Source organism: Leptidea sinapis, chromosome 21, assembly GCF_905404315.1.
Source record: "Leptidea sinapis chromosome 21, ilLepSina1.1, whole genome shotgun sequence".
NCBI lineage: Eukaryota > Metazoa > Arthropoda > Insecta > Lepidoptera > Pieridae > Leptidea > Leptidea sinapis.
Genome location: NC_066285.1, coordinates 11,126,326 through 11,154,126, shown reverse-complemented (window position 1 = coordinate 11,154,126; position 27,801 = coordinate 11,126,326). Strand labels below are relative to the sequence as shown.

Here is a 27,801-nt window from a genome sequence, read left to right as displayed (position 1 = left end):
AACACAGACTGATAAACATACCCTACTTTGCGTCACGGAGTGGCTAAAAACAATTTGCTTAGGTCTCAAGAAAAGTCTTAAAAGTAATATCAACTCTTTATTCATTTGATTAGTTATTATTCGTGTTATTTAAATAGAGGAAAATATTAATACATTTTCTTATCGAAAAAAAGCTGTTTACTTAATTATATGATAGTCATGCAGTGCAAAACTCATAACAAATAAATAATATTATGGCATAAAGTTAAACTTGAGTATCACATTTATTTAGCGCCAACATCTCTAGATGTAACTGCTGTATTAGTACGGGTTACAGTTGTTGTAGCGTTAGCAGTTCTTGCAGCAGATCCTACTTTTTTAATAGTTGTTGTTGTTGTTGTTTTAGCAATACCACCGTTTGCTAATTGCTTGACATCCGAATCTACTCTGACTTCTTCACTTGCCTTCTGAGTTTTCTCACTTGCGTTAGCAGTTTGAACTTTTCTATCGATGTTTTGAACGAAACCCTCTCTTTGTATCATCTCACTACTACGTTCTTCTGCGTTAGATGCACTTTGTTCTCCACTACCTGTGACTCTCCTAACTCCGTTTTGTACGGGGATAACTTCATTATTTTCATATCTTTCTAAGAAGGAATTTCCATCAGATTTCTCGATCGTATATGAGCCACGGCGAGGTTGCTGTTCAGGAACCCAAACGATCTCTTGAGTCAGTGTTTCTTGAACTTGGTCCGGAGCTACTGTAGAAGTTCTTACATCATCTTGAGTTTTAATATTTGTGATTTGTGTACGAGTGTTCTCAACACTAATGTTAGTATCATTAGTGTTTTTTATTTGCTTTTGATGAGTTACATCACCATTAGTAATTCTAGTAATTATTTCTTTTCGCAATTCATCGTTATTGGTAGAATTATTGTCGTTTATATTCGTCGGCTTAGTATCGTTTCGCAAACTATCATATTGAACAGATTTAGTGTTAATTTGTTTCAATTGGCCCAGTAACGGTGAATGTTTTATGCCAAAAGTAATTTGCGGTGTCTTACTCAGCTGCACCTAAAATATAAATTTAAATAATTAAAATTAGCGTCAGAAAAATCGGCACTTAATAAAAGAAGTATAATTCGAGATGAAATTTGATCAATAGCGACCATAATCATTCATATTCATTTAATTTTGTACAAGATGGATGCAATTTATGCCAAAAAATTTTTTTAATTATTTCGAACTGATGGATCAACATCGCTTAGCACTTAAATAATATATCACAGTTGAAGTACAATAAATACTATTGGTGTTTTATATATGTAGATGACAAACATGGATGCTTGTAACTGAATTGATCACCGCCATCTATGTCTTTTTTTTAAAGATAACAATGTTAGATCGACAAGACAACACTGTGGAACTCAGTTCACTTCAATAAACGGTAGCCCATGGAAGAAAGTTTCTTAAGAATAGCATTACGGGCAACACTTTACATAGTTGGAGATAATCGTAGTTAACTCTATGAATACTTTGCATCTGAAATCTTTATTCTCCGAAAATGTGTCACAGAAACATTTATACGTAAAAACACTTTGTTTGCTGTGTAGATGCAAGTTAATGTAAGAATATGTTTGTTATGGAATAACACCTACCTTTTCTGGTGAATAGGTGCCAGGGGCCGGTACCTTAGTTCGATCATCAGTTGGAACTTTATGCCGACCAGATATTGTGTAAACAGGCGTATCCAACACAGACGGGATACGGTACGTATTGGGTGCTAAAAAAAGAAATTTAACAGGTTATTTTAGATTCACTAATTGTTAATAATGTATTTCCTTTATATAGTATTGTTTAGTAATACAATCTCTTTAATATTTTATATCATTATGAATTATATTAAATTATTATCTAACAATATCATTTAATTTCAATTCTGAAGTGAATGCTGACTTAGGACTTGTTTTTATATATCTGTATTCTTATTGAAATTGGATAGCGTACCTGGACTTTCCACAAATTTATCAGTTTGAATTTTAACTCCAAACGTGTATTGAGGTGAGTAGGTAAGGACAAAGTTGTAACTCTTCTCTGGGTTATAGGTACCCGGCGCTGGGACTTTTAAGCGCTCGTCAATTGGTTCCTTGTGCCTTCCCGATATGGTATAAAGTGGCGTTTTGTTAACCGACGGTATCGTGTACGAGTTGGGTGCTGGAAAGATAAAACAAAAAAACATATTAAATAGCAGGAAAGATGAAGTAGGTATTCATATTAGAAAACACAAATATTGTTCGCTCACCTGGAGTAACTGGAAGTTTTACTGCGTCCGATTTTATCCTAAAGGTATACTGAGGAGCTGCAGGAAGTAAGACCTTGTCGGCTTTATCAGGATCGTACATATTCGGTGCAGGGATGTCATCAGTTTTAGGTAGCTTTGTTTTAATCCTAAAAGAGTACCTCGGTGCACTGTCCAACAAAACTCTATCCGCTTTTTCAGGATTATATGCGTTTGGTGCTGGAGTATCATACACTTTTCCATCAGGGATTTTGGGCCGGAAGGTATAAGCTGGAGAAGAACCATGAAGCATACTCTCTGCTTTTTCCGGAGAGTAAGCATTCGGTGGGGGATTATTATAAGGATTATGCGATGGTCTTTTGTATCCGAATGTATAGTGCGGCGTTTCATAGAGAGGGTATGTATTAGGATAGTAGCAATTTGGTGCGGGTGTATCATTTATTTTATCAGGTTTACCTTTACCCAACATTGTATACCTATGAGTACCTTCTTGAATATGGGGATCATACGCATTCGGTGCAGGAACGTCTGGAATTTTTCCATCAGGTAGCTTTCCAGACATAGTATAACTAGGAGAATTGTGAGTTAAATGTGGATCGTAAGCAGTAGGCCCTGGTGTATCTGATGGTTTCGGTGATATCCCTCTTCCATATAGAGAATACTTCGGTGTGCCATCCAGCAGTTTGGGGTTATACGCATTTGGAGCTGGTACATCAGGCAGTTTACCATCGTGACCTTTACCCGAGAAAGTAAATTTAGGGGTGCTACTTGGTATATTTGGGTCATAATAATTAGGTCCTGGTGTATCAGATGGCTTGGTATCACGTCCTTTTCCTGCTAAGGAAAATTTAGGCGAGTTCTCCGGTAAATGAGGATCATATTTGTTAGGCGCTGGTACATCATCATGCTTAGTCGAAAGTCCCCTTCCATTCATGGTAAATTTAGGGCTGTTTTCTATTAACTGTGGGTCGTATGCATTTGGAGCTGGAGTATCAGTGACTTTTGGATCAGCACCTCTACCGTATAGACTATATTTTGGACTTCCGTCAAGAATATGCAGATCATATACATTCGGAGCTGGTGTATTGCTAGGTTTTTCAATTATATTTTTTGAACGAAAAGTGTATGCTGGGGTACTTTCATGCATAAGCTTATCGGCTTTTTCAGGAGAATAAGTGTTGGGAGCAGGTACATTTTCAATTTTAGCATTGGATCCCTTTCCAGCTATTGTATATTTAGGTGAGCTGTCCAGCATGCGAAACGATTTCTCAGGTGCATAGTTATTAGGCGCAGGAGTGTTTTCTGTTTTATTTATATGTTCTTTAGTTCTAAAAGAGTAGGATGGTGAAGATTCATGCAATATTTTATCAGCTCTATCTAGACTATAGACGTTTGGAGCTGGTGTATCATTAATTTTCTCTGTATGTACTTTACCACTCATTGTAAATTTAGGAGGATTTGACAGTGCCTGAATGGATTTTTCAGGAGCATATGCATTCGGTGCTGGAGATTCACTCCTTATAACCTGTTCTGGTTTAGCTCTAAATGTATATGAAGGCGTACTTCCATGTAAAACTTTATCTGCTTTTTCTGGTGTGTAGCTATTAGGGGCTGGTGTTTGTTCTATTTTTATAGAATGTCCTTTACCGGATAAAGAATATTTAGGAGTACTGTGAAACATTTGCACTGATTTTTCAGGGGAATATACATTTGGACCAGGTGTTTGTTCAATTTTGTCTACAGAATCTTTTGCTCGCATTGTATAAGCTGGAGAATTGCCGCGCAATATTTTATCTGCTCGTTGTGGATTATACGAGTTAGGAGCTGGTGTAACCTCATGTTTTTCAGCAGTACCTTTCCCAGCTAATGTATACTTAGGTCCATTATCAAGTATTTTGTGGGACTTTTCGGGTGAATAGATATTTGGAGCAGGTGCATCATGAACTTTATGAGTTTGAGTTCTTGTACTGAATGAAAAAGCCGGTGATTTTTCTCTTAAAATCCTATCTGCTTTTTCAGGGTTATAAGCATTTGGTGCAGGAGCATGACCTACCCTTTCAATTTTCATTTTACTTGAAAAAGTATGTCTTGTTGCGTTTCCTCGAATTTCAGCCTGAAAATAAAAAAATAATTCGTTTTTCACAATAATCTTATAAAGTGAATGTACTAAATATACTTGCATACTAAAAATACATACAAAGTGATGTTCATATGATAATAAATTTTCAACAATATTCACTAAAATTTTTTCTCTATTACTAATTTGTATAATTACAAAATGTATGAATACCTTTTTATGTTTGAAATCCAACGTTTTTCGAGACATTCTCATATCCTAATTGTATATTTAATATAATATTATGTAATTATTAAATTAGGAAATCATCAGTTTAAAATATTTTATAAGATAAAATGTTTTATAAAAGTATTATGAAGAATTAGAAAAAACCAAAGCTTATTTTTTAATTTTAGGTTAATAAAAAGATATGTCATATTTATGTTTATTAAATTAAAATTTATAAATTTTTAAACATTGTAAAAAAAGATTTTTAATGTTTCAAGTAATAAAATGTGAGTCTTGACATATAAAACGTTTATAAAGCTCAGAAGGTACAGACTGATAGATTAGTTTGCGGTGATTTCTTCAGGTGCTGGATAATGTACTGACTGACCGGCGAATGGTGAGTGACGAATGCCGAACGTATGCGCTGGGGCCCAGGGCAGATTCACGCAAACCTGTTATATGCACCCACCCTTATTAGTAAAAGCATTATTAATTTAATTCTATGGTAGTTTTCCAATTACAGAGCATAATGCGACTCAGTGGCGCACCAAAATGTCGAATTGTGCCCATGATTAATTAGAACGTGAATTAGTTTTCAAATGCACCAGCAGAGTGCGCTAAGTTCAGTATTGAAAAAAAAATCATAGACTAAGGAACCTGATTAATGTATAAATAAAGTAGTATATGAATTTGGTTATAGTTTCCAATTCTAAATTGAAATTGTATTCACATATTAAATGTGGCATGTACAAAAATTTAAATTTTAAATTTTATTATTTCCAAAAAATACGACGAAACGAAAGGTTTAAAAAAATTTTTCAACAATAAACAATATTACTAACGATAATATATAAATAAAGTTTCGATCAATTCCAACTTTAAGATAAAAAGCACTTATTAATTTTCTGCCACTGATTTGGGATCGATTGGACGCACCACGTGAAAGCAGTACCCTTATGCCTTGTAATAATAAGCTTTACTACTGTAATTGGAAAACTACCTATAATTCGAGTAAGTAAGTATAAGAGTAAAATTATTTCAAGCATGAAGACATTAGTCAAATATATAGTGTTAAATTACTAGGTAATGTAGCATATGGTTAATGCAGATTACGTTATTTTACGACTTCGACAACAGCATTTATAAAAAAAAAATATTGAATTTTAACCATGAGAAAAGTTCTTCATGTGAGTATTGTGTACGATGAATTAGAAGGATCTCCATCATCATTAACTAAAACTTTAATTTTATCGATAAATAAAATAGTTTCAAGAAATTAGTCCCCGTCTTAGTCTGAAATGATATAAGTAATCAGGTGTCCAAATTATGACGGATAAGATCTGAGTCTACCCCAACTTCGTTTGAATTAAATTTTAGTGATAAAAAACTGGCGTGAGAGCCTAATTACATTTAAAAAAAACAGACAATGAAAACTATAACAGTAACAAACACAAAAATCATTTCTTGAAAATTGTTTAATTTGTTCATACGTGAATCAAAGATACAAAGCCCCGTATTATCTTTTTTTCGCTCAAATGTACCAGGGCATGAAACAATTGCTTTTTCATTTTGAATTACCCACTAAGAAGAATTACCATAGCAAAATTCATTTAAATCCCAAAATCTTTGACCTCTATATCAAGGACTTTGCAAGTGTACAATATTTAAACCTAAATGTTTTAACCTAAATGGTTTAATACTATAGAGAACAGTTCTCAGCTCGAAAACAGCACGTATATAGACTTCTTCGATAAAAAATGAATGTATTACATGAAGAAAGCATTATTGTGTTCAGAGTTCAGAGGTTAATTAAGAATTTCAGTGTGACTCGATTTACCACAAACATAATATTAGTTGTTATTACTCTTGATCTATCATATCATGCTTCTCATATTCACCCAGCATGTTATTAGCATTCAAAATAAAAATATATTTCAAGGCTTACCTTCTCCGGACAATATACGCCAGGCCCCGGAACGGTAGCTGTTGGGGGTTTGATTTCTCGCCTTGGGGCCATAGTGTAAGCGGGTGGTTTCCTGACAATAACCGCGCTCGCTTTGTCAGTCGTGTACGTGCCAGGCCCTGGCATGGGATACTTGGGCTCTGATGTCTTCCCTCTGCCGGTGATGCTGAAGGCCGGTGGCGCGCGCTTACTGCCCTCTCGTGCTTCTCCGAGAACTGGTGGCATGGAGTAAACGTTTGGCGCTGAAAATGTAAATCAAAATACAAGTTATTTAATTGTTAACACACACACACTCTCACACGCCTCTTTTCCGTCGGTGTAGGCAGAGACAACAGAACGCCACTTGCTTCTATCCTTACAAGCCTTACGCGCTTATTCTACACTCATTACTCTTTTAATACATGCTCGCCGGTTGCGTCGAAGAATTTGGTCGACGAATATTCTACGAGATCTTGAGCGACCGACTTGCCCATACACACTTATATATTTGATTAGTCATTCTTTCTTTCCTCATTCGGTCCACGTGTCCAAACCATGTCAGCATTCATTTTTCAGTCCTTGTCACAACATCTTCTTTTAGGCCACAACGCGCTCGTATTACCGCATTCGGAATTCTATCAATAAGTCTTACCCCACACATACTACACAGTGATCGCATCTCAACTGCGTTAATTCTGCATTTATGCTTCTTCTGCCATTACTTATTTATTTAAATTTCCGCCAACAAGGTATACACTAATACAAACAGTATAATACAACAACAATAACTTAGATAATTATAAGTAAGGTAAGTGATGTCTATGTCTACAGTCATAGGCGAAAAAGACATGCTATTTAACTAAATTAAGCCACAAAAGAAAAAAAAGAACTATGTCTATCTATGAACATCCTCTCAAAATGAATTAACATAAAAATACATCGAGAACACCCTTGAAAGAACCGTTTTTATATACTTTTCAAAATTGTGTAAACTGCGAGCTAATATGTCAACTTTACCATGATGTCTGTTAAAAATTTTCATATTTTATTTTACAATGAAAAATTAAGAGGCCTTTTTTTAATGCACGTGAATACTGTAACAACAATAAGCCAGCAAACCAATTTATAATATTTTTTATGATTCAAATGTTTATCCGGGCTTATCTTCGAAATGGCGGCAATTTTATCAAGACTTTCACTCGCAGATTATATGTGAAGTATTTAATTTTATATTTAAGGATTTTGAAAATTACGACGTGGCCATGAATCTCGTTTTTTCTAATTTATTTTACAGAATATTATAGTGGTGATGACTCGATAGCTTATTGTCAGGTGTCGAAATATAAATAGAATGATCTGTACCTTTTTTATATACTGTGCTGCAAAAGACTTTTAAACAAGTATATGTCATATTCCCTTCATCAATACTTCTGGTCTACCCTGGTTAAAAAACCTTTTAGTGGTCTAACGGCCGTTCCCAATATACTATCTACAGAAAGAGATAAATTACTAACTTCTACTGTCAGTAATTAGCTGTCAATAATCTGAAGCTGTCCCAATATACCCGATAAGTCATTATTATCGCCTAGACTGTAGACCACAACCGGAGATAGGCTGATTATTGGGAACGGCCGTAAGGCACCGAAGATTCTCTTATCCCTTGAACAGTCACGCAGAGTAACAAAGGATGAGCTGCACGTGGATAGATATAGAAACGTCATGCAAAAGTACTTAAAAATATAACTCGGCATTGTGTTGTAATTGTGCGCTAGGGGCGCCCCCCCCCCCCCCCCCTGCCAGTACGTCATAACATGAAATAACAATTTACCAAATAAATGAGCAAAATTGTAAAAATATACAATAATAATTGATGCTTGCAAACTAAACAACCGCCAACAAAATCTGTGAAAATCAAGCAACAAAATACAGAACGATCCCATTCCTACATTACGTGCAATAAATTCTACTTGATGATACAGAACATCGAAGCTACAGTAAACATGACATTCATTGCACCTGGCGAGTTGATTGATGCTTGAGGCACTCTGACTCGGAGACCGATAGAGAACGCCGGCCCATGATCCAGAACAGCTTTTGCTGCTTTACTTGGCTCGTAATCGCATGGGGCCGGCGTGGGTGCTACTTTTAGCGGAGGCCATCTTGTATGCAAAGATACCGCGGGAGCGGTCGCTCTTCCTTCGGTAATAATATTATATATAAGATTTTTTCATAATTCCCTAGTTTAAGAAATACTAAGCTACGCGGAGAGCATTAAAATTGAAAATTTGTAAATAGAATTCATTCAATTATTCTTTAATATTCCTTTTTTGTTTGTAATTTTTCCTTTTTGTGTTTCATCTAATTAGTGTAAGTGGTACTGCCGTGCTAATTGGACATTAAATAAATAAATTAAATAATTTTAAAAAGAATCAACTTGATATAGTTAACTATGGAAAACCAACATCCTAAAATTTTAGGAAGAAAAGACGTTTCTACGTACATATATCAATCTAGGCTCTAAGTTTATATTTTATAATAACCTAAATATTTTATAATTTATAATAACCTGCCTGAATGCATTGTATTGATTTAATTTAATAATAATAATAATAAAAATATTTATTGATTAAATTTTATATAAGTGTGTCAATATTATCTTATTACTAGCTGACCCAGCAAGCGCTGTATTGCCATATAAAGTAATAAATAAAAAAATCCATTGCCATCTCGCAACCCTATTGCGGATCTGTGGATGTAACAGAATAATATAAAAATCGCGATAGAAAAATAGTTGTTTATCGTAGACGGGTGAAAATTTCAAGTTGTATGTATTTTTTAAAGTTGTATCATAAAAAATTGAAAAATAAATAATTTATCTAAATTAAAAAAAATATATATTGGGGTGGACTACCCTTAACATTTAGGGGGATGAAAAATAGATGTTGTCCGATTCTCAGACCTACCCAATATGAAACGTGCTGTGGTTTGACATAAGTTTGAAATAGTAGTAATTACAGTATGGCGATTGGCGACGAAGCATTATCCGGCTTATTTTGAAAGCGAATAGTTGCTTATAGCGTAGTGAATGTCCGCTTTTTACAAGATTGTGGCCGTCATCTGTCAATCTATCAATGACTGCACGTTTCATACAGTCGAGTGAATCGCTTTTTTCTTAGCGAGTTTCACAAGGAAGCAAGGGAGTAAAATACTGTGTTACGTCATGGGCGTCTTATTGGATCGTGATCGAAGCGAAGGCTGTAGAGTTAAGTGCTTCCGAGCGTAGTGTGGGAGTTTAATTATAATATGACGTAGTCCTTAGCAAGACGAGGAGTTCCTAAAGAGTTCCGAGAGTGTGTTTGGGGTGCCAAGATGTAGAACCCGGGAAGTCGCTACACCTGGACCACAGTAGACCTATGTACCAGCATGGAAACTAAACCTTGTTGATAAAATACTTACCTACAGGTGCCTACACCTCATTGAAGCAATAGGGTTGTCAGGCTAGTTTTTTAACCGACTTTAAAAAAGGAGGAGGTTCTCAATACGAGTCGTATTTTTTTGTTATTCGTACTTTTGGAACGAAGTTCCTTATGGGCGTTGCGGAGCGTAAAAAAGTAAAAAGGGTAAGATTTTTATGTATAGTATATGTATGATGGCTATACAGTGTCTAATGTAATATTATAGTCTACATGATGACTTATGTAATATTTTAAACAACATTTTATTGAATATTTTTCTTGGAAATGTATTGTTTTTATAATTTTCGTTGAAATATTTTATTTTAAATATGACAGGACACTTTGAAATATGTGTTTTTAAACTTTGTCCGTTGAAGTTTGACTTCTACCATAGTCTTAAAGAACTCCTCCCTGCATCATCCCACGAACATGTCTAGACGGGGCAATTATCATTTTCGTGAGTGTCAATTAAGAACAATTAACATCTATTTCGAGATACAAGATGGTGGGAAAAACTTTCTTAATAAAATTAACATCAGGTATCATTTTCGAGGTGTTCGGGAGTGTCAATAACGAAAATGACATCTATTTTGAGATCCAAGATAGTGGATGTGGCTTTAACAATAAAATAAAAATGGGTATCATTTTCGGAAATTTTCGGGAGTTTTGGTGGACACACAATTATATTTCAAACGTCCAGCATTATCGACTTCAACACCCTCGACACATACAATAAGATAGTAAGAATATTTATACTAATTTCAACGTTCCAAATTCAAATCATTTTACTGCCTAGGGCGTTTTTACATTTTCTTGGCTATTCATTTCAAAATAGAATAATGAGTTACTTTACTTTCAGATTTGGTGACAAATATTTGAACATGGTCGAGCAGGAGACGTGAAAATAAATTTTACGGAATAATTAATGATAAAATCGAGTGATAATTACTCGTGTCATAAAGGAACACCTTTGAAGGCAAGGTATTCCCAACACTTTAGGCAATAAGCGTTTGAACGAGCTTATCTACAATAATAAATAAATAACATAATATAAATAATTAAAATAAGAAAGACTATTTTTCAAAATAAATCTATCGAGATATCCCCAAGAAATTTACTTTGGCATAAAAGGCATTTATCATCTCAAAATTGATTCCTTTAGAATTTTCTTTTTGATGTAATTTCTAATATACTAGATACTATTACTGCTTCGGAAACAAATGGCGTTCTGAGAGAAAAACTCAAGAAACTCTCCCAGCATTCTTTTATTGCGCTCTTTTTAATAAAATATGCAATATTGTACTGTCAGGCTGTCCGATCATTTAGATATTCAGCTGTGGAGTAATAGGATTTACGACAGAGCCGTGTTTAAATAAAACATTTAAATTTATTTACAGATAATGCCTAAACAGTGGAACTGAACTGGAACTTTATTATGAAAGCCATTTACCCTTAAAACTATTATGTATCTTATAAAGCCTACTAGAATTAGTTACAAGTAATCCCTTATTTCTAGTGTTATAATAATGAAATCACTGTTAAGAGCACCAAGGTGACTATTTTTGTGAACGTATATTAAATTTTCATAAATGGTCTGACAGTGAACATTCCAACAATTGTGACTAAGAAGAATTCATTGTTATCTAAGCAATTGGGAATAGCCTATCAGCACACTGCCATCGCAGATATTCCCAACACCGGTAACAACATACCAGATCGTATTCAAGCAGTTTTGCTAACACATCCATTAAATATAAAGGAACAAAGAATATAGAAACACCTCTAGTTATCTGTAAATTAACGCACATAGCACGAGATAGACCAACAAATGTGTTTTTTTTTATGAAATAAGGGACGAGACGAGCAGGACGTTCAGCTGATGGTAATTGATACGCCCTGCCCATTACAATGCAGCGCCGCTTAGGATGATTAAAAACCCCAAAAATTGTGAGCGGCAGTACAACTGCGCTTGTCACCTTGAGACAAGATGTTAAGTCTCATTTGCCCAGTAATTTCACTAGCTACGGCGCCCTTCGGACCGAAACACAGTAATGCATTACTGCTTCACGGCAGAAATAGGCGCCGTTGTGGTACCCATGATCTAGCCGGCTGCCTGTGCAAAGGAGCCTCCCACTGGTCATCGAAGTGTGTAATCGAAGTCGCACAACACTAAGTTCAAAAACTAAACGGTGGCTGGACACGGAAGTATAATGATATTGTGAAACTTAAGAGCATACATCCAAAATAGACTGAAATGGAACGGGCGTGGTTTAATTTGTAAACGTTTTGTCTAAATACCAGGTATTAGAGCAAACGCGCGAATCTGTGGAAAGCAACTGAAGTGACCACTATTTTACATTTTACATAGATAATTTATACGTCTAGATAGTCTCTTGCTGTTACAACCGATAAAAACAGGCCAGGAATATTAGTTTAGTGTGCGTGACAACCTACGTCTTACACTCGCGATTTATACGACACTTTGTGTTAGTGTGCGTGAATTGCTAAAAATAGAGGTTAGTTCTAAACTCAATTTTTTTCGACGTTTTCACAGCTGTCATATTCTATCTAGACGTATAAATGATCTAAGACATTTTATTATTTTTTGATAATAATCAATCAAAAAAGTTAAAATATTATTACCGTATAAAGTTTTAGCGCCAAAACGGTAAATAATGTTGAGCAAAGTTGGCCTTTGAAATATTTTAATCAATAAAGTCAAAAGTATTATATCAAAAGAACAGACCTGACAAATAATCGGAAATAGAGGCAAACAGTACTTTGGAAGGTAGCCCCTTAATGAGTATCTATTTTAGTCAAGTTTAAGTAAGAAGAACAAAAGTACAACACTTAATAACCATGTTATTATAATCTCCAATTCCGGTTCAATACATTAATTACGCGGCTGTGATATAAATAGATCAGTCGTTAACAAATGACAACCAATCAAACAGCGACCACAGAGCACTAATTATGCGACGAAAGAAACATTAATACCTGCAAAGTCCCGCTCCGATTGAGAGTCTATCAATCCAAAACACTAAACAACTATAAAACTACCACGTCCCGACGCAGTCAGGTACATACTGAGGCTAAAAGAGGAGCGAATAAAACAGATCACTCATGGTCCTCTGTGCACCTACGCGACCACAAATTGAGTCACCACGCCGATTGCCTTCAGTTATCCATACATATTTGGCGAGATCGGATATATGCAACAACGGCTGTGCGAACTTTCAATGTCACCCCCGTATTGTAATGAGCAACAAAAATCAACTAGTCATAATAATCTCATTCATAAAAGGCAGTAAACAGACGCTACCTACATTACCTACCAGTAAATAGCCTTTAACGAGGCCATTGATTGAATGATACGACACAACTTTCACACAACTGGCCACGGATTCAATTCCTGTACAATATTGGTTTTATCCATTTTCATACAGATGTTAAGAAGAATAAGTGGACATTTTTCGACGCAAACGCTATCGACTCTTTTTTGCTTTGGTTTTTAGCTCTTAATTACTTTCAATTAAGATCAATTTCATAATTATCTGAGTCTTGCTGTTTTGCATTTTTTGCTATTTTTGTCTTTGTTGTAATTACTTCAAAAAGTGTTTAAAACATCTTAATCATGACTACATGTACTACCTTTAGTAGGTAATTCGACAACAGAAAGCGAAACAAGCACAACAGTTCAACAAAGAATATTTCCGTCCCATTCTGTTTCCGAGTTTCTCCACAGTTGGTTAATTTTTGGAAGACGAAGTTGCCCAGAATGAAACCTTGATTTTTGACCTTTTTGCTGACGATCTTAAGTCGGAACTGAAGTTGTCCTTATCGAACTAATAATTATTACCTGGCCCACGTTAGCAACGGTACATTTAAATTGTTAAATCTGAAAAAGGCCTCAGCTAATAATTCATCTAAATAGGATTTTCTAACTACAACAGATCTACTGCAGTCAAAGCTCCTACCACTTGTAAATTGCTTCTAACAAGGCCACTGAGTGATTCGCCATAATTTATCCACAACTGGATTCTCCCAATAGTGTAATTTTCGTTTGCCACTATCCTGACATACTTCCCCAGCTTCTTCTCCTAGGATCAAACCTTTTATATATTCTCTTTTATTCTTGGTACTGTCGACCTGGCCCTCTTTACAACATCCCCGACCTGGATGTGGAACACGCGCCCAGCTATGTCAAGTAAACGTGTCCAGATGTCGGCTAACTTAAAACTTTCCACTTCTTCCATTAACGGCAATGTGCCACAAAAGGTATACTTTGAATAGCCAATATAAATTCGATTTAATTCGTTCGCTTCGCCGTAAAGTACAAGAAGAATACGCGAGGTTTATGCAAATCAAACTACAATCATAAAGTTTTAATACGCCAACTGACTTCTTAGCATCAAAATTAATTGTTTCTACATTATGGGAACGACAGGTTTACGACTGAATCAATATTCTTGGTTATGTTCACAGGCGGTAATTTCAATGTTAAAGTATTATTATTTAATATCAAATCGCAATATTGTTCTTTGACGATTCATTAAAACTTTTTGGTGATAAACTATACAAAATAGACCAAGTGCGAGTCGAAATTGATAACGAGGGGCTCCGAATCATCGTACGAGATAGAAATTCTATGTAATATATCAATTATTATCGCAAACATGGCGCTCAATTAGATTTTCGCCATCTGCATTTTTATTTGCTGTTATTGTGGCTATAATACACTTTGTCGAAATTGTAGCAATCTGGCTTTTGCGGTTTACGTAATACTGCACGCTAACTGACAAACAGAAAAATTATGCCTTTTAATGAGATATTTAGTTTTAATATATATTTTATTTGTTGTAGAAATCCTGGCTCACATATTCTGTGTGATAATTTTAAATAACACAACAATACGGGCACGCTTTACTGAGTTAATTAATTACAGTTAATTAATATAGTGTAAAAGCAACTCTGTTAAAGAACCAAAAACAACTGTTATTCCAATCAACGTCTCCAGCGCTTTTCTCCCAGCTGTATTGGTCAGTAACCGTCCGATGACGTATCGTTCATAAATCTCGGCGTTATCTACCTCAAAAAAAAATTGATATAATCCTATAACACATTTTATTAATTGTTAAACTTTAGCCTTTGGAATAAGTCGTAGTTTTTATTATGAATGCTGATTGAAATGACGTAACTGTGTAGCCTGAATCAAGCTGATAGCTGGATGACCTCGAGAGTACGCAAGAAATGATGATGTAGTCGTAATACACTGACTCAATAAGTATTTTTGGTAAAGGTCCAACAATTATAATTTATGAAGGAAAAACATAATAATTAATCGTGTTATTCGTTACTTGTGTTCCTAATAACCTACCAATAAGTAAGCTTTACTGGTGAGTAGGTCATCCGTTGATAAAATAAGTGTGTGTTCTGATATACATAAGTAAGAGGTTATTTTTATTTGGTATAGAAAAAAATATGGGTTGCACTCCGGGACTGCCGGCAGACGTGAAAACTTGAACATTAACGTTGAGCATTTCTGAATATTTTGGAATGGTTTGGGAATAATTTCGCACGAATTACTTTATTTATCAGTACAAAAGTACTAGTGTACATTTTAGTACATTTATGTGGTTAAACAACAATATTAAGTTATTGCGCTATAGAACACAAAATAACAATTTATATTACATAAATATTTAACACTCAAGAACTTTTACAATTATTTTACATTGTACAGTTTATCTCTTAGAAAAATCAAATTTGATCCATAATTTCAATGACTGTCTTACGAATTTTCGATCAGGCCACGTGTCTCACTTAACAAGTTTTCACTTCAAAAAATAACAAAACTTTTTTTAACCATTAAAACAACTAATAGCTTGATTAGAGCCACTTTGAAAGCAAATTTTTATTAGATATAAAAAATATAAAAAAAGAAAACTTTTGACATTCGTTAGTGGCATTTCCTTGACCTTCATGAATAAAGTGATTTTGATTTGATTTGAACTCTGTTGTCATAGTTATATTCGTTATCTGTTATCACTGATCTCTACTATATACCACTGGACTGGCGGCTGTCAAAGTGCCTTTATGCCCGTTTTTATTTTCGCCATTTTGGCGCTGTTGGCCATGTAACAAGAGTCTGTGGTACTAAAACTAGTGATGACCTCAGCAAACATCGATAGATGGTGGGAATTTACAAAAAAAAATTGTGTACTTTATTACGTTGATTCTTGAAGTATAAATAACATGGAAAACGAACGAAAGTAATTCAAAATGCAAAAATACTTCAGAGTATTGTACGTTCCTTCGCAGGCATTTGTATTGTGCGTCAAAATTAGTTCTCTGGACGCCCGCTAGTGGCGCTTCAAATAGGCACAAAAAATTTGCTGTCAAATATAAGGAACAGCCTGTCCAGTGGTATTTATACAGTTCAGTGGTTGTTATGTATTGATAGTGTGACTTGCTAACTTCAAATCTTGATAAACTACAAATTACCTTTCGCAGTCATTCCCTCAGTGTTGTACGTAGCGGGTCCGGGGCCGGCTTTGTTTCTATCTAACCCTTCCAACTTGTGGCCAAACGTGTACGCCGGGGCTCGCGACTTACGAGACTCCGGTGGCGGCTTGCCTGCACAATAAAAATATTTTATCACATCTTACTGTAAGTCGTTAAGAAGTCCCATTGATCATCGTATTCGACTACGACAATTACTTGACCATAACTATGTTATGGTAGATGACTTAAATATCCGGATAGCATAAAAAAGATTCGGCCGAGTATCGTTAATTTGCTCCTAAGAATTGAAGAGTTTCGTTACTTTGCCATGGATTCCGTAATCAGAAACTAACCAAACTCACACAAAACTATCTTTGAAGTATATCCTTTCCTAAAAAAAACCTTGGAATCGGTTGGCGAGTTATTGAGTTATTCGTAAATTTATCATCCACTTTGCTATACATATGTATAGCAAATTTAAGATTTTTAATGGTTTTCTCATGGATGCCATTGTCAGATCTGGACCAGATTGGACCACACAGGAAGCACCAGCTTTCAAATAAAAAAAGAATTATCAAAATCGGTTCACCCAGTCGAAAGTTTTGAGGTAACAAACATAAAAAAAAACATACCGACGACTTGAGAACCTCCTCCTTTTTTGAAGTCGGTTAAAAATCAAACTTTCAGGTCAAACTGTCAAAATTTTACGTTCCCTGTTTCCGAAATGTTCACAAGTTTTTGCGTGCTCGCGCTTCAAAAAAAAACTAGATGTGTGTCGACGCCAGATTTCCTATCGGCGACTGGATTAAATTAAATTTATTATTATATCGAGTCATACACCTAAACCTATCAAACATCTACTCTAATATTACTCCATTTACCTACTCTGTCAATCATACTTCATCCTTCATCTATCTGTCAAATATAACATTCGTTCATTCACTTTTCTACTTCAGCTACTTGCACACGACACCTCAACTACACAAGAACTATTTTATCTAATCCTTATTAAGACAGACGAATATTTTATTTTGTTCATCGCGAACAATGTGCATTTTATATATCTACCTACACATAAATGCAATGTGTAATTAAGTAAGTATACCAATATAAAATTTTTACATCACCATGCAAAATAAAAAACAATTTTACGAACTACTCCCAGCTCACCTTGATCGGGTTCAATGTTTCGCCCACATCCAACTAAATATGGCACTCACTTTGAAAAGCTGTGTAGGCAACGTATTTTATGTATCGACGGTAAGAGCTGAACGCGACATAACTTAACTGACGAAAATATAACAACAGTTCGACGAACAACAACAAAGTGATGTCACCGCGAATACTAACACGAGCAAGGCCAGTGTTTGCGGCCAAGTGATAATCTCACAAAACCTCTGATGATGTCAGAGTATACATTATATACGAATTATAGATAATATGCGCTTAATATCACACGAAAGTCTGCATTCAAGTCTGTCTTCCCTCTAATAATTTAATCGCAAAAGTTTAATGATATGTATCACACACTGGTCGGCTAGATTATGGGTACCACAACGGCGCCTATTTCTGCCGTGAAGCAGTAATGTGTAAACATTACTGTGTTTCGCCTTGAAGGGCGCCGAAGCTAGTGAAATTACTGGGCAAATGAGGCTTAACATCTTATGTCTCAAGGTGACGAGTAAAATTGTAGTGGCACTTAGAATTTTTTGGGTTTTTCAATAATCCTGAGCGGCACTGCAATGTAATGGGCAGGGCGAATCAATTACCATCAGCTGAACGTCCTGCTCGTCTTGTCCCTTATTGTCATGAAAAAAAAAACCAGCCTTAAAAATACGTTTATCAATAATTTCGAATAAGGAATAAGACAACCTCACAGACGAGGCCATACAAGGCTTTGAAGCGAACTTAAATTTCACTCGATCTTTTTAATAAGGCGTTATGATAATTCTACACGCAATAAAAAAAACAGGAAACATTATCTTAAATCTCGAACAGAAAGGACATCTTTAGTTAAAATCCATAGTTCCTGCTCAGTTCATTTCAAAATTATATTTAAACATGAAGGAATGTTAAATGATGGCAATTCGCAGTACTAAATGTTATTAAATTTTCTCGAAATAAATATCTATGCAAATATTAAATATCCAACTACCGACATATTTAAGCGTGACATACCTGCCACGGTATGTTTATAATTTACATAATAGTTTTTCATATTATGCAAACACGAAGTGACAAGGACATTCATCAAAATTCCGTGTGAAACTTTGCTAGTTATATTGTACGTACATGCAATGATGTATAAACCTTCCCATACGCTCCAGTGCACAAGCGTACACGGCCATCGTTTCTATGGTCCCTAACTACCGTGTCCCCGCGGACAGCCGTCAAAAAACTGCCAATATCTACGTATCCCTAGACAAAAACACCAAAGAGAATTTTTTACCCGGTGTATTATTAATTGCTCTTTGTTCTTAGAGCCATAAACAAAGCACAACGCTTATGAATACAAAATATATTAGTATTTATTTGGCTTTAGCTAGCGGCGGCCATTTTTGTTTATCATACAACGGGAATATCATTTTGGGATTTTTTTAAAGCCACTTGCAATATTTTTATTTTAAAGCGTTTAGCAAATAATCACAATTGCTCGTACAACTCTGAAAGAGCGGCGATTTCACAGCACGAATCTATCATAAATCACATTTTCTGTTTACAATAATCAAGCTTGTTTATCTAGCAACCCCTAACATAAACCGCATAATGATACCTCGACTATTGTAAACACAAGTGGATATAGCGTCTCAAGTGGCCGGCGCCGAGTTTGGCGTCAAAACAGCTTAGCAGGTGGCTTCTGCGGGCGGGCGGAAAGTGTTGGCATATCACATCATATCAAATCAAAATTTTCACTTTATTAATAAATTACCACCACAAGAGGCAAGAAACTCACCGCTGACTGCGATTCTAATATTATATTATATAATACATTACTGCTTCACGGCAGAAATAGGCGCCGTTCTGGTACCTAAAATCTCTCCTTTTCAAAGGAGCCTCCCACTGGTCTAGATTCCAATCGGTACAATATTTTGTTATATTAACTTGCAATGTTTACATAATTACTTACAAATTATATTAGCCCAAATGTTTTTCAATTTCATGTACGAAACTTAAGCTCGTTGTATTTCATTTAGGTATTCTGTAGATACGCACAAACTTAAAGCTTTTATAAAATGAATACTGACAGGTTATCACTAACAAATAAACCAGATAAAACTGGCTGCAAAACAAGGGGCTAAATGCATCAATCAATTAATAAAAATAGCGACACAGCGCACGATATAGAGTCCTGTTTGGCTTGACTCCTTTCGCCAAGTACTGCGCAGTTACAAGGTCCACTATCCTCCTCACGTACTTGTGAGTTGTGTGTCACTTCTCCAAGGCGCAGTTTTGAACTTATGCGTCATTTAATACTTAAAAATAGCTTACTTACACTCTCGGAAGGGCTAATAATTATAATGATATTGGAAGCGATTTCTTATCTCTGAAACGGTCATAAATACGTGTAGCTACCCGCGTGTTTTTATAAGGATCATAAGCGTAAGAGCATAGGGCGTACTTGTTGATAGGTGATCACCCCCTCCACATAATTAGGATAATGCGCCGCCTAGATTTAGTTCTAACTACGTCCCTTACCTTTATTTAAAAACGGGTTTCCTTGGAATATTTCTAACTATTCCTACCTGAAATATACTAGAGCAACCGACGTATTTATCCAATATTGCAAGCTTAGATTAAGGATTGGTCTCCGATGCGCTCTGACTAGATACCACACTATCTAAGAACAATAACTTTTATATTACGGCAACTATTAGATTCTTGTGTGCGTGGCATCTTGACAATCCAATTTCAAATTTTGTAACAAACGCTTTGTGTTATTTTGCATTGAAATTAACTAAATACAAAATACTTACTTATGTTAAGTGATCCCAGTGTCTTTCTAATTTACTGTAAGTATTATTTTTACAGGGTTTTGCTACGTATCACGGATTTTTAGTTTCAAATTCAACGTCACACATTGTTCGAGACTAGCTCGAGTACACCCAATTGGGTCTAGTATTTTGCCGCACTTTGCAACTACGCCTGCGGTATTCAGTTGCAGTGCAGAGGGAAACCAATCCTTAATCTAAGATTTCTAGTGATGGATTAGGATCTAGTATTTACCGATTAATGAAGGCAAAGAGACGACCGCTGGGCCAGGGCTGGCAGCTTCAGCAGCAATAGGGCCACGTCGCTTAGTTGGAGTCCAGGGGTTCTGCCGTATTCCCATCAAGCTGTCACAGACGAAAGACCTCTTAGACAATATGGAGTCTGTGCGAGTTCTTATGATGCTGGTTCCAGGGCGATAGATCTAAAAATAGAAAAGTAAGTAACAAATCTCTGAATATCCGATTATTGAGAGTTTTATATTTATTTAATTCATATAGGAAGACCAACAGCGTACAATCATTTTAAATAAAAGTCTAATAGTAACAAAATAAATATATAATATATGCTTAAATAATTTCCTAATTTTTAGCAGATTTTGTGTACTGCATTGCATTGTGTGTTGCCAGTGATGACATATGGAACGCAGGCGTGGTCGCTAACTATGGGCCTGATGAGGAATATCATGGTCGCTCAGAGGGCAATGGAGAGATCTAATCAGAAATGGGGAGATCCGTAGCAGAACCAAAGTCACTGACATAGCCCAAATGGTTGCGAAACTGAAGTGGCAGTGGGGAGGGCACATAGCTCGACGGACAGATGGCCATTGGGGCAGTAAAGATCTCGAATAGCGACCACGTACTGGAAGACGCAGTGTTTGTAGGCCGCCACAAAATGGACCGACGATTTGGTCAAGATCGCCGGAATACGTTGGATGAGGGCAGCGCAGGACCCATCGTCGTGGTGATCTTTGAGGGAGGCCTTTGTCCAGCAATGGACGTCTTCCGGCTGAAAGAATTATGATGATGAAAACATATGAAGTTATATAAACAAGGAATATATACCGATTTTGATGAGGTGATGTTCGATTTTACAGCCTTCATTTTTTCAGAGTAATCAGGCTTTAGTTAATCTTGATTATATATTATTAAATTCTTTTTTAAACGCCCTGTCACACTAACTACATTGTGACATTCCTGCGCGACAGATCATATTTTTTCATTGTTTATACTGTAATAAATAGCAACGAAAACTTTTTAATGTAGAAGTACATTGTGATTCTGGGCGTAACCTAATAATTGTAAAATCTTATATAAAATGTATAAAAACAATTAGTGCATGTTTTTTTTATGAAATAGTATAAAAACGAACGCATGAATCACTTAATGTGATCATCGCTATCCCTTTTTCATACACTCTCTTGCAACCCCGCAGAAATCACAGAAGCCGTAGTGAATGCTACGTTATAAAATAATATTTTCCCTTTACATCCACCATGCGGAATTTTTAAATAGTTCCACATAACATAAGTGGAGAATTAAATCTGTAGCCATTATTTATAGATGATGCAGGACTCGAACCCGCCCCCTCGGGTTACGACCCAGAGCTCTTACCAACTAACCCAACCGTCCGCATGCCGCATAATCCGTAAATCTTGGTATGTCTGTTCATCTTTCAAATTTAATTTGTATAATTAATCCCAGAAGAGAGGGATATCATGTTAAAAATAACAAATTCTTTAGATTTGAGAAAGCTACATCTCAAGTCAATTTCCTAATATGCAATTATTGGGGTTGAGCAGGTTATTAACTGTAAAATAGATCCTGTAGATGGAGCCACAACCTAGGAGTTGAACAAACATACTAATTTGTACAATTAATCCCAGTAAAGATGGACGTCAGTTTTAAATAAAAAATTGTTTAGAATATAAGATATTGAGTGACGGTATCTTAAGCACTACCGTAACCACTTTCCGTCTAAGGATTTAAATTTATTAGAAAAATCCTACGCAAAAACTCTAATGTATATATGTGAATAGAAAGTTGTATTTCCATAATGCTTATAATCTGGACCAATACGGCTCCTTAGTATCGGCCGCATGTTTATCGTAACATTTTATATGTTTATAATATATATTATGTTTATAATGATGCAGATTGCACTACTAAGGCCAATGTGAGGTGAGGGTTGAATAAGATAGAGTTTGAACGTACAGGTTTTTGTTTGTGTCAACATCATGTTCAATATTAACTTTAAAAATATTAAAGATTTTATAATTTACTTCACATATTAGAAGGTGATATATTGATATATATTTATACAATTTACGTGTCACAATGTTAGATATAAACATCTCCGAAACGGGTTCATAGATTTTTATAAAATTTTTGAAGTAAAGTATTCTTCTTTCTCTTCGGCGTGTTATGAAAAAATGATGAGAGTGAAATTTTAAGATGCGCGCGCATCACTGGTACACAAAAGTAACAGGATGAAGTTGGCTTTTTAAATTTTCTGACGTTTGCGACATTCGTTTTTTTTTTTGTATCTTCGTTCATTATTAGGACAGGCAAAAAACGGGGTTGAGCTCATACAGCCGTATTCATTATTTAATAATTAATTGTCAAAGCTATCCTTGCAAGTTTTTTATAATATTATTCTTTCTACAAACGTAGAATAGCAGGAGGAATAAATAATTTTAAGGATTTTGCTTTGTTACGCCAAAGAAGTATAACTTCTTGGGTGCATACATAATTTATGTTTATTTGGTAGGTTTAAGAATCGGTCGAAATCTATATTTTTACCCTTAAATTTTTATGCAATAATTATTAATAAGAATTAATTTATTTTAAAAAATTAGACAATGGTATGAGACGAGCATAACAGGTGCATAGTCATGTCACAACAACTAATACATCATTTTATAACAATATACATAATTGATGGCAACGAACAAATTCACGCGTTATCCCTACTAATTTTATAAATGTGAATATAAGTTTGTTTGTTACGCTTTCACACCTGAGGCACTGAAACGATTTTGATGAAATTTAGTACAGAGATAGACTAGAACTTGGAAAAGAACACAGGAAACCTTGTATCGTGATTAAGAGGTTTGGAGGGGTTGAAATAGGGGGTGTAAGATTATATGGAAGTTTGTCATTATCAAAGATGACACCATGAAACTTTGTATTTAGGCACTTGATAAGAAATTTATAAATAAATGTGTATCAGCGCTTTTGAAAATTCGACCTGTGTGGGGATGGAAAAAGGGAATCCAAAGTTCGGACGGAATCCAAACAAAGTCACGCTCTCACGCCTAGCTTTATAAAAATTAGTATTAAAATAAGCAATTTATAGATAACTGCAGCAGTTTGTATAACTGTATTAATTGCAAAGTTTTCTAAAAAAATGCTGCCCATAGTAACTATTGCACGCGGACGAAGCCGCGGGTTAAGGCTAGTAAATTATAATCCACCAATACATACAATCACACACACGTTCACATACATACGCACATTAAGTTTAGATTACAAATAAATAAATTTTTATTATGTTATTATTGTTAGTAGTTTTCTTTCCCTTAGTTAATTAATTATATTTATGTTAAGGTCAACTTGTTTATTATTACAGCATATTATTATGTTTTTGCTATGGAAGAGCGGGGCCTCCTACTACAGGCAACTCTTTGCTTAAAAGGAGACCCCAACAGTGATTGTAAATTTTGTATTTTGTTGTAATAAATAAATATTTGTGTTTGTATAATCAATTTAAAAGCTTTTCTGAATATGTCAGTAGATGAAAGATTAATATTACCTATTGTCTATGAGGTAGTGTCAGCTTCCCACATATTATTTCCTTTTATCGTTGGAATTACTCGTACGCGCCTACTCATTTCATCTCGCCTCGTCTAACACACATCTTATTAAAATTGTGAGTATGCATTCAAGATAATTTCTATCTACTTTGACATACTCCCACCTTAAAGGCCGGCAACGCATTTCTTGACACACCTGTTGTTGCGGATGTCCATGGGCGGTTGCCTCCCCTCTCCCCATCCCGTGAGCCTCTTGCCCGTTTGCCCCCTCTCATTTAAAAAAAAAAAAAAAACATACATATTAAGTAATCTAGTGTATGCAAAATACAGTATTATTTCGGTATATTAAAATACTACTACTACTATAACTACTCGCGACTTATTTTCCGCATGGGGTTGACCAACAATTGTCACCAAGATCAATCAAGCTGTTCTTGAATTATTATAACATACAGACAGAAAGACAGATAAGGATATAAAATATTATAGAACTGAATGCCATTAAAAAGAATATTTATGACAAAGTTTGACAAGAACGGAGAAAGCCTAGGTACATATCTATATAGTATTTATAAGTGAATTACTGAAATGAAAATCTCCGATGTTATAAAAGTAGGTATTCGAATAAATATTTCATTTCATACGTCGCTGAAAGAATGGCCAATTCAGTGCCAGGTCGTACGAGTCACTGTCGTGGTGAAAAATGAATAAAATCGTATTTGGGTCATTTGTTTCTTTGTTCGAGAATATTCCTAAATGAACCTTGACTCAACATTATTTTAGATTTCAACATTACATAGCTACCTAGGTGTTCAAGCCACATAAGCAAAAGCCAATAAGGATCAGAGATCCGTAAAATTTAGTAAAATTAACGTATTTTGTCAATGTATGGCATTGACAAAATACGTTATACTAAAAGTTAAGTTTTAAGTAATTTTATTGTAAGTCTTTAGTCTATGGTCAATTATTGTAAGTTATTTCAATGATGAAACCCTGTTAATTTGTGTTTTCAATATTATATCACTAATGCCTAATTACGTGTGTAAGTATATAGTATGTAAGTTTCCTCTACGTCTCTATAGAAATAATAAAAATCTATATTCTGTCACGGACGAGTAAAAAAAGGAATCCGCGCCGTGATATTAGCAAGTGAAGCACCGTTATGCTTGTGTGTGTGCGGTTATGGATGATACTAGTTACACAATTTTTTCTCCCTTAAATAATCATATATGGCCACAAATACTTATAAAGTATCATCGTTTTTACATTTCTTCACAACACACGACGGCATTTTTAAAATATTGACATGACACGATGACAATTCTCATAATGGCCGCCTATCAGCCTGTAGTAGTGTAAGTGTGTACGTGGAGCTATGTATTTACACGTTAATCGTCATGTTTTGGTGCTACACTGTTATGTAATGTGTTAAAGGCCGGCAACGCTCCTGTGATTCCTCTGGTGTTGCAAGAGATTGTGGGCGGCGGTGATCACTTAACAACAGGTGACCCGTACGCTCGTTTGTCCTCCTATTCCATAAAAAAAAATGTAAGGTGACACGGACTCCTTATTTTGTTACAAGTCCGTGTATTCTGTAAGATTTTTATAGTACAAACATGTTTAAATAAATCTTATTTTGCACTTAAAAACATATTCCACAGGTTTACAGTGCAATTTTAGTTGATCTATATTTTAATCGAACTACATATTATATTATTACATGTGGAAGATAAGAACAAAGAAGCTTATGTGTTACTTGATGTAACAAAGTAATGATCGACACTCTTACATTGTTTCAACACCTGAGGAATCACACGACTGATAAGCCTGCCTTTAAGGTGATTGGACGCTCTTTTTTTAAAGTACTCTCATCTTCTAGGCAACACCGCGTAAAGAAGCGTATTCAACATTTTGGTTATGCTTGGAATTCTAACAAAATCCATGAAAAACTGTTCTTGAGCAACGCCACACATTCAGATGGTGAGGATGATAATATCTTCTTTCGTATGGCATGATGGTGGAATTCAGAAACAGTTTTTCAAGAAGAATAATTGAAGTATATATCGTATAGAGTACATTCTATATTTTGAGGAAATTTTTCATAATAACCAACTCTTAGCGCTCTTTTTAATCAAGAAATAAATAACAATTTGTTATTTGCACCCATTGGATGCTGGCCGCTCCCACGCGGAAGTCTACAATTCTCGTCACCTCACGGACACCTCAATGTGTTCTGTAGAATCGTATTATCTGTAACTTCCGCAACTTTGCAAAATGTACTAAAATAATAGAACTGTAGTATTTGTGTAAAAACTGAATCACAAACTCGAATATTTGGTATGTTTGAAATGTTGTCTTCGCAGATTTTATGCAGATATCCTGCGTCCATAGGCACTTGTTAAAGATCCTAAAATCGGGAACAATACGAATGTAACTATGTAGTGAATAACCGTGAAAGTTTAAAACAGTTATAATTAGGTTAGTGATATGTACGAAAAACATAGTAAAGAAGATACATAAGTAAAATATTACTATTAATACAAAGAATATATATAAAAAATATTTATAATTATAGGCAGTATATTTCTTTTAAATCAATATACCTGTTAATATAATTAAATGGGACCATCTAACATGATATAACTAGGTTAAACATTAATTTATGTATAAAATGGCATTGCAATATTATTGCTTAGCTCTCTAAAATGCAAATGCCTGAATATATCTAACCCAGAGAAAACTACTTTAAATTAACCTTTCGAAGTTGATGATCGACCGAAATACGTCATTTGAGATAATATCTCAAATGACGTAATCATTAAAATAATTAGTTCTAATGTTGTCATTATGGGAAATTATTAATGGGAAAAATTGTGTCTGTCATTGGTACCTATTATCAGTGCGTACCTACAATCAATTGTGCCCGATGAAGATATTATGTAGATGTTAGTGCCTATAGAAAATAATAATTTTGTGCATATTATTATTCCTCGACTATACTAGTCGAATGTACAAAAATAATAAGCGTACAAAAACAGTATGACATAATTTGAAATAGTACAAAACAGTGTAGTGAAAATCCCTATAAAGTATCCTTTGAGTAATTCCAAAGAATAATATTTCAGATTTTTAAAGCAATATTCTGTTTTCTGACCGCGTCCCTGCGTATTCAATTTAATAAATATTGTTTACATTAAATTATATTATATAAATAAATGAAGTTACATAGTGCAATCATAGTATATGGTGGAATATGCAGTCCAAAGATTAACTATAAACTAAAACCTAGGTACTCACCGCAACAAGACAGCTACAATTTCAAACAGGCAATTAACTTGTTCCCGCTAAATTGTTAGTAGCAGTTATGATTCTTTATGCGTTGTTATGTTCATACAGCCAAGGCTGTCGTCGAAATTATACGTAAAGAGCGCTCAATCGTCGCAGTGCACTGCGGTCGAATACTTACCAGATTTGTATATCTCACTAGTCACTAGCACTACTCGGTGGATATGGCAAATGTAGTCGGAACCGTGTCGCG

The 27,801-nt window shown here is 35.0% G+C and overlaps 1 protein-coding gene across 9 annotated transcripts; it reads right to left on the bottom strand.

Annotated features, from left to right (window-relative positions):
- Nucleotides 1-84: 84 nt before the first annotated feature.
- On the bottom strand, nt 85-27,801 carry LOC126970616 (outer dense fiber protein 3-like). Of its 9 annotated transcripts, none has more exons than XM_050816649.1 (9): nt 27,730-27,801; nt 20,687-20,873; nt 16,463-16,594; nt 8,520-8,699; nt 6,507-6,766; nt 2,281-4,390; nt 1,986-2,192; nt 1,637-1,761; nt 85-1,052 (listed from the first exon to the last, which is right to left on the bottom strand). In XM_050816649.1, exons 2-9 carry the CDS (start codon nt 20,790-20,792, stop codon nt 264-266), a joined length of 3,909 nt encoding a protein of 1,302 aa, XP_050672606.1. In that variant the 5' UTR covers nt 20,793-20,873; nt 27,730-27,801; the 3' UTR covers nt 85-263. The 9 variants fall into 9 exon arrangements, with proteins under 9 accessions (XP_050672606.1, XP_050672605.1, XP_050672607.1 ...); XM_050816648.1 differs by lacking the exon at nt 27,730-27,801 and adding an exon at nt 27,561-27,721; XM_050816650.1 differs by lacking the exon at nt 27,730-27,801 and adding an exon at nt 27,561-27,721 and having other exon boundaries at nt 20,687-20,796.